This window comes from Herpailurus yagouaroundi, unplaced genomic scaffold (genome assembly GCF_014898765.1).
Source record: "Herpailurus yagouaroundi ecotype Mexico unplaced genomic scaffold, PumYag 182, whole genome shotgun sequence".
NCBI classification, from domain to species: domain Eukaryota; kingdom Metazoa; phylum Chordata; class Mammalia; order Carnivora; family Felidae; genus Herpailurus; species Herpailurus yagouaroundi.
The window spans coordinates 14,787,862-14,796,392 of NW_024412413.1; the positions used below are offsets into that span (position 1 = coordinate 14,787,862).

The window sequence follows — 8,531 nt, forward strand, 5'->3', positions numbered from 1 at the left end:
AATATAAGTTCATATTCTCTGACTGGTTCTTGGTAGACAGCCCTAGAAAGTGATGTTCCAGTTACCAGTTCTTTCATTTCTGCCTCTGCCACATGCCCATACATGTGCCTGTTCATCTTGGGAGTGCTAATGATTGTGTTAGTCACAGTGTGGCAATTTGGCTTCATGTGCAGGTCAGAAGAACTACAGATGTACTTTGTGTGACAAGTCTTTCACCCAAAAGGCTCACCTTGAGTCCCACATGGTTATCCACACGGGTGAGAAGAATCTCAAGTGTGATTACTGCGACAAGTTGTTCATGCGGAGGCAGGACCTCAAGCAACACGTACTCATCCACACACAGTAAGTCCTCCAACAGCCAACACGCCCCTGGGGTGGTGAACTCGAGTGCTCGCTCACACTGACCCGTTGTGTGCCTCCTGGCTTGGCACCCTGGTAGCCACTGCTTGTGTCCACACAGCCAAGCAAAGGTTGGAAACCTATGTTTTTGGTTTTATCCTGGCAGGTTTTACTTGTTTGCTTTATTTTTCTTATTTTTCACTTCTCTGTATTTGCTTTTTTCCAACACATAGTCTGATTTGATTTAACAAATATTTAAGTATCTCCTTGATGTCCAGCATTATGCCAACTGGTGAATATACAGAGATAAAAGACACAGACCTTGTCTTTAAAGAGCTCGAAGTCCGGTAAGAGAAGCAGAACAGTACAGCACTACCATACCATGCTGCAGTCAGAGTAAGCATCAGATCCTGAGAGGCTGTGGAAGAGGGTCACTGACCCGGCCAGGGTGTCTGGGAGAGCCTCCTGGTAGTCTGAGCTAAGTATTAAAGAAGATTAAGCTAGAATTATTTAGGGAGGCAGAGAAGGATAAAGGATGGGAATAGTATTCTAGACAGAGGAAAGGTATATTTAGAAATACATGTACGAGAAGGACTGTGGAATGCAAGTGGTTCTTTACAGTTAGAGCACAGTGTGCATGTGAGAACAATGGAGAGAGAGGCGGCAGTAAAGTCAGGAGCCTTTTATCCAACTAGGAAAATTAAATTTTATTCTGGAGGTAATGGGGAGCCACTGAAGGATTTTACCTCCCCATGGCGCAGGCACCGTTCTGTGCCATGTGTGTGTTTTAATTATGGTAAAAACACGTAAAATTTACTGTCTTAACCACTTTTAAGTGTACAGTTCAGTAATGTTAAGTGTATTCACACTCTTATACAAGTGTTGAAAGACTTTGAGGAAAAATGTCAAGGTGAGATAATCCATTTTATAAAGGATTGAAGGAGAAGGTCAAATGTTAGGAGACTCATTAAGAATTTATTGCATGAGGGGCACCTTGGTGGCTCAGTTGGTTAAGCATCCAACCTTGGCTCAGGTCATGATCTCATGGTTCATGGGTTCAAGCCCCATGTCTGGCTCTGTGTTGACAGTGCAGAGCCTGGAGCCTGCTTCAGATTCTGTGTGTGTCTCCCCAGCCACCCCCCTCACTGCCCCTCCACTCCTTATGTGCGCACGCATGTGCTGTGTCTCTCTCTCTCTCAAAAATAAACAAACAAACGTTAAACAAACAAACAAAAAAAAAGAATTTATTGTATGAGAGGCGCCTGGGTGGCTCAGTTGGTTAATCGTCCAAGTCTTGGTTTCAGCTCAGGTCATGATCTCACAGTTGTGAGATTGAGCCCCATATCAGGCTCTGTGCTGATAGCATGGAGCCTGCTTGGGATTCTCTCTCTCCCTCTGCCCCTCCCTTGCTCCCACTCACTTGCTCTCTCAAAATAAATAAACTTAAAAATTTTTTTTTTTTAATTACATGAATCCAAGTGTAATTAAATGTCTGGGCTTTGTTAGTTACAGTATTGGTAAAGAGAAGAGAACAGATTTTGTGGTCCTGAGCTTTTAGTAAGTGTCAGAAGAAGGAGAAGATATTAGCTTATATTATGGGAGGTACTATTTAGAAAGTTATGTTCAATGGAAACTTGATATTCTGATAAGGCTCAGTAAAGATATTAGCTCTTTTGTCTGATTCCTAATCAAATGCAGCCTGACACACTAAAACAAGGAGTCTATGTCTACATTTATAATGCTCAAAATGACTTTTTTAAAACAAAGTCTTCATGAAATAGTTTCATTATTAGTGTGAATTTTGGAAATTAGACACACTAATTATCAAATACTGTATAGAATATACATATTAGCACTGAAAGAGATCTCTGGCGTCATTTAATCCAGCTGCTTATGTTAGTCAGCTTGAGCTGCCATAACAGAATACCTTCTGGAGACTGGAAACCCAAGATCAGGATGCCAGCATGGTTGGGTTCTGATGAGAGCCTTTTTCCTAGCTTGCAGATAGCTAACTTCCTGCTCTGTCCTCACATTGGGGAGAGAGCAAGCGAGCTCTGGTCTGTTTGCCTTTTCATGTGACACTTATCCATCATGGGGGTCCCATCCTCGTGACCTCATCTAAATCTAATTGCCTCTCAGGGGCGCCTGGGTGGCGCAGTTGGTTAAGCGTCCGACTTCAGCCAGGTCATGATCTCGCGGTCCGTGCGTTCGAGCCCCGCGTCAGGCTCTGGGCTGATGGCTCAGAGCCTGGAGCCTGTTTCCGATTCTGTGTCTCCCTCTCTCTCTGCCCCTCCCCCGTTCATGCTCTGTCTCTCTCTGTCCCAAAAATAAATAAAAAACGTTGAAAAAAAAAAAAAATCTAATTGCCTCTCATAAGCCTCATCTTCAAATACCATAACATTGTGGTTTATGTCTGTAACATGAATTTCTTGGGGGGTGGGGCACACAGACATTCAACCTGTAACACTGTTCATAATAATCACTTAGAAAATGTGAAAACCAGTTGGTGCCAGGACCCTACCTCCAGGGATTCTAATTTAGTTGGTTAGGGGGAGAGGCCTGGACTTTATTTTTTAAAAGTTCCCCAAGTGACTCTGATGTCCAGCCAGGGTTGAGAGCTACTGAGTTCATCCAAATGCTCCACTTGTTTCCACAGTGTTTCTGACAAGTGGTTAAATAGTTTCTTCTTGAATACCATACAACTGATATACTTTGAGGGAAAGCTTTGCTTGAATCAACTTATGTCAGCCTCCATTCATGCTACATCTGTCTTCTGGAATGATACCCGTAAATTTAATACGTCTTTTAATTCACAGACTTTCATACTTGGGATTGCTGTCATGTTCCCTTTAAGCCCTCTTTTCATCAGCCTTCATGCCTCTAATTTCTGCAACTTTCCCTCATCACCTGGTTTCAAATTTGGTACCCAGAAATGAACATTAATAAAGTGGAGTTATTTTCTTCATTGACCTTGACCTTCTCTTCTTTCACGTGATGTCTGAATTTGCACTTGCTTTTTCTGTAGCCATTTCACAGCATAATGCAATATGTAAAGTATTTTTTTATGTTTATTTATAATTTTTTTTAAACATTTATTTTTTGAGAGAGAGTATGAGTGGGGAAGGGGCAGAAAGAGAGGGAGTCACAGATTCCAAAGCAGACTGCAGGTTCTGAGCTGTCAGCACAGCTCCTTTCCTATGGAGGTCATTGGTAAAATTTTCAGATGTTTGTATTTTTACCTTTAGACATTTCAAAATGGATATAGTACTATTAGAATGTATTTTATCTTCTTAGAAAAAAACCCGGCTACAGCCCTAAAGCCAAATGCAGGAGGAGTTCCCTCCCACAGTGTGAGGAGAGTGTGAGGCACATAGCAGAGACTGACTTTGCCTGTCCTTTCAGAAAGAGGAACTTGAGAACAGGATCAGGGACACTTACTCCCTAGGCCATCTTCTTAGTCCCGTTGGTTTTTAGATATCAGCTTTAAGATTTATATCTCCAACCTTCTGTATCTAACCAGTCACCATCTCTGAATTTTGGATGTCCACCAAAGCAACTCAAAGCTGGTGTGTTCAAAACTCAGCTCTTAATACTACCTCCACAAACTTGATTTTCCCCCAGTGTTCACCAGCTCGGTACATGGTACCACCATTCATCGTAGTGGCTCAAGTCCGACACCTTGGAGCCATCTTTAACTCAGTCTTCCATTCTTCATTCAGCTTTACCCAGTCCAGACCACCAGCCTCTTTTGTATGGACCATTTCAGTAGTCTTCCAGCCACCCTTTCTGCTCCTGCTCTCTCCTCATGCATTCCCTAACACAGTTACCCAGGCACACACACACATAAAAACACTGTATTCTGTCATAGCAGCCACAGTGATCCATTTATTTAGCTTATTTTTATTTTTTTTAAGTTTATTTATTTTGAGAGAGAGAAAGTGTGAGTTGGCGGGGGGCCCGCGCCCCGCCAGAGACTATCCCAAGCAGACTCCTCGTTGCCAGCACAGAGCCTGATGCGGGTTTCAAACCCACAAAGTTGGTTTGAAGTCGGATGCTTAACCAAGACTGAGCCCCCCCAGGCGCCCTTGGAATGATCCATTTAAAACACAAGTCAGACTGTTAACGTTCTTTGTCATAATTCTCCGTCGTTCCCATCATACTTGGGTTAGAAGGTTTTTACCATAGTCTGGAAGTCCTTCATGGTGTGGTAGTGCCGTGTCTCCCACTTCATCTTCATTACTTTTCTCCTCATATTCTGCAGTAGCCACATTGCCTTCCCTTTGAAGATACTTCAGCATACTAAACACACTTCAGTCTCGGGGCCTTTGCACTGAACTGTTTGTGCCTAGACATCCCCCCACCCTAGACATCTCCCTGTCTTTCTGTCTCATTTCAGGTTTTGCTCAAAAATGTTGTCATCTCAGAATATCCTTTCTTGACTATCTTATCTAAAATAGAACTCCATTGCTCTTACCTGGTTTCATTTTTTCATAGTACTTTTCATAGTACATTTCATAGTACATTTTTCATAGTACTTTTTACTGTTTGGTATCACGTTTCTTATTTTTGTTTATGGTATAACTCCTCTATTAGAACATAAACTCCTTGAGGGGTGCCTGGCTCAATCAGTTAAGTGTTAGAATTCAGCTCAGGTCATGAGCTCATGGTTCGTGAATTTGAGCCCCACATTGAGCTCTCTGCTGTCAGCACAGAGCCTGCTTTGGGTCCTCTGTCCCCCTCTCTCTCTGCCCGTCCTCCACTAGTTCTCTCTGTCTCTCAAAATAAATAAATAAACTTCAAAAATTTTTAAGGAAAAGAAAAAAAAGAACATAAACTCCTTGAAGGCAGGGACTTTGTTTTCCATATCCTGTAGCTACACAGAATCCCTCTGTGCCCTCTCCTGCTGGGAGAAGGTGGTAGAAATGCTCACGGGCTCAGGCTTCAGAACTTCTCACTGCACCCTACCTCTTCGAGGATCTTAACCTTCTTTTACCTGTTTTGTATACTGAGCCTTTGTTAAGCCTTGTTCAACTAGATTTTAAAAATTCCAGGTTTTCATGATCTCTGTTTTTTCTCTCTCAAATGTCTAAGCCAGGATTACTCAAACCTTGATACAACTGACAGTTTGAGCTGGGTAATTTTTGTTGTATGGGATACAATTAACACCACAGTGAGATCCCATTATGTATTGGCCAGGTGGCACAAATGTTCAAATTTGAATCTTCCAGCTGTTGAGAATGTGGGGCAACAGGAGCTCTCAAGTGGCTGTTGATGGACATGTATATTCGTACTACCACATTGGAGGGGCACCAGGCTGGCTCCGTCGGTAGAGCATGCAACTCTTGCTCTACAACAGCAAGAGTTGTAAGTTCAAGCCCCATGTTGGGTGTAGAGATTATTTAAAAATAAATTATTACTTTTTTTTTTTCTTTTTTTGAGAGAGAGCTTGTGAGAGTTTGCGCACACACACTTGAACAGGGAATAGGCAGGGGGGAGACAGAGAACCTTAAACAGGCTCCTCTCCCAGTGCCTAGTGCGATGTGGGGCTTGATCTCATGAGCATCGTGAGATCATGATCTGAGCTGAAATGAAGAGTTGGATGCTTAACCAACTGAGCCATCCAGATGCCCCTAAAAATAAAATCTTAAAAAAAAAAACAACCCATCACAATGGAGAAGAGTTTAGCATTATTCAGTAAAGCTAAGGATGTACATATCCCTTCATCTAACTCTAGCGCCCTGAGTACATGCCCTAGAGAAACTCGTGCATATGCAGAACAACATGCAAGTATAAAAATATTCATAGTACTGTTGCCTGTGATAATAATTGGAAAGCACCCAAACATCCATAAACAGTGGACAAATCCAGCACCACAGAGAAGTTGTGGTATATTTGTAAGCAGCGCACAGCAGTGGAAGGGAGCAAAGTACTCGTTCTCACAGCAACTTGCATGCATTTCATGAACATTAAACACAAAGGAGATACATACAGGTAGGCAGAATCCATCTCTGCTGTTTAAACTATACAAATGTTTTATGACTCTGCTGTTTGCTATGAAAAAAAGCCTGATTTCCAGAAGAGTAGAGCTCCTCTAACAAAGACGTGAGGTTGTGCAGAATAATTGTGTGCCTCGGTTGTCGTGTGTAACTCCAAGTCAAAGGTTTTTCCTTGTGTTCCTCTTAGAGAGCGCCAGATCAAGTGTCCCAAGTGCGATAAGCTGTTCTTGAGAACAAATCATTTAAAGAAACATCTCAATTCTCACGAAGGAAAACGCGATTATGTCTGTGAAAAGTGTACAAAGGCTTATCTTACCAAATATCATCTCACCCGCCACCTGAAAACCTGCAAAGGTCCCACCTCCAGTTCATCAGCACAAGAGGAGGAAGAAGAGGATGACTCCGAGGAGGAAGAGCTAGCAGACTCTGTGGGGACAGAAGACTGTCGAATTAACAGTGCTGTGTATTCGGCAGATGAGTCTCTCTCGGCACATAAATAAAAGCCAACTGTTTTGGATGGAAAATGCAAAAGGGAAAAACGTACAACTAGCTATCCACTACAGTGGTTTTTGTATAAAATGGTTTCTGATTTTTTTTTCCAGCCGACAGTCAAAGCAGACTGGGAATGGATAAAGCACTTAGAGAAGAGTATCCTAATGAAAACACTTTAGAACAGATTGGGAAAAGAGAACAGGTAACCTATTTTTAAGTGATGTGTGGGGAGGAAAGCGTCAGCTTTTGAAGTCTGTTCTTTATTTACATGGGAAACTAGGTGGTGCATTTATACCTGAGTCAGAGCTGTCCTCTGCCCAGACCAATCAGATTTATTTTAGATTCTTCCATTGTTCATTTTCCTCCCAGCCCCATGACTTGGTCCCTGCCTCACAGCCGTCCTGATTGCTGATTGTGGTTCCGGTGTTTCGTTTTACGTAGACTGTCGTGACTTAAGTCATCCCAGAGTGGATTGGAACACGGCAGTGTAAGCTTGTTACTTTGCAGCTAACAAGGTTAAAGCAACACCTGCCTTAATCTCTCTTGGCTTCTTGGGAATTTAGGGTAGACCTTGCTTCCCAAAATTTCAGCAGATGCCTAGAGAGGGCAGATTAAAAAGGACTAGCCAGGCAGCAGGCAATGGTGGAGAAAAGAAAAGGAGAGACACTTGGGCCACTGTCCAGAAAACTGGCTTTGGCGGAAGCCAGGTTGAGCCACCTGGTTATTATTGCTTAGAGATCCTTGTAGGTTCAGACGTGTGTCTGTCTCCAATAAAGCCTCCAGCCTCTAGACAAAGGGGACCCGGAGGTGTAGTGAGCCAAGTAATGCCTGCTGGATAATCTCCTGACGACAAGCACATGTGGACTCAGCTGGCAAAGTGGTATCTTGGACCGTGGAAGGAATGAGGGAAAGATCCTTTATATCTGATTTATCCTATGAAAAAGAACAAGACACCATGAAAATGTTGCCAGCACGGAATGACAAATGATTCCAAACACATTGGGGCATTTGCAAGGTTAGACCTCAGCTGTCCGTGGTGAAGGATCTCTGTTAAGCATGGCAGGTGCCAAAGGATTTTGAAGGTGTAGAAGGCTTAATGGTCACCACATGGGTGTGTTTCAGGGTCCCAGCTTAGTTAGTTCATCCCTCCGGTCCTTCAGTTGGTCTCACATGCGTACCCTGTTTACACAGCAAGAGGCAGACACATCCCTGAGCTGACGGTTGCTAGAACGTGCGCCTGCTCTAAGGTGCAGCCTTGGGGCTGGAGCAGAGAGGACTCTGGTAGGAAGGTTTTGCTGCTAATGTATTTATGGAATGAATGTATTTCATTCAAATCTGTATTCCTCTAGGAAGGATTAAAATAAAAGCCTTTTTTAAAATACAGGATTCTGCTTGTAATCTCATTTTGTGGAGGAAGAAGAATGAGTCATTTAGGGAAAAATCAGGTATAATTTTTCCCCCTAAGGTTAGAAGTGGAGAAAGTATTTCCTAAGTAGTGTAACTTTGAGATAATGTATTTCTGCATAACAGAGCTTGATCAAGCTCTTTTTCCTGTGTTTCCCACTCTCCTCTCCTGCTTCTTTCCTCCCGGAGGGTCCCTTACTATGCTGCCTCCTTGGAGAACTGTGGCAGGTCTACGGTTGAGGGATGGGGTGAGGACTGGCTGCTGATACTGGCTCATGAAGCCTCTGGCAGGCAGCACTG

The 8,531-nt window shown here is 43.0% G+C and overlaps 1 protein-coding gene across 3 annotated transcripts in view; it reads left to right on the plus strand.

Moving 5' to 3' along the window:
- The window catches only part of PRDM4 (PR/SET domain 4), a 27,131-nt gene extending 18,918 nt beyond the window's left edge, over positions 1-8,213 (plus strand). Inside the window, exons 11-13 of one of the 3 annotated variants that reach the window (XM_040490983.1) lie at positions 174-342; positions 618-735; positions 6,523-6,636. In XM_040490983.1, the coding sequence (XP_040346917.1) occupies positions 174-342; positions 618-690 (242 nt within the window). In that variant the 3' untranslated portion in view covers positions 691-735; positions 6,523-6,636. Of the gene's footprint in view, positions 1-173; positions 343-617; positions 736-6,499 lie in introns of all 3 variants that reach the window. The other 2 variants (XM_040490984.1, XM_040490982.1) reach the window with 2 other exon arrangements.
- The last annotated feature ends 318 nt before the right edge of the window (positions 8,214-8,531 follow it).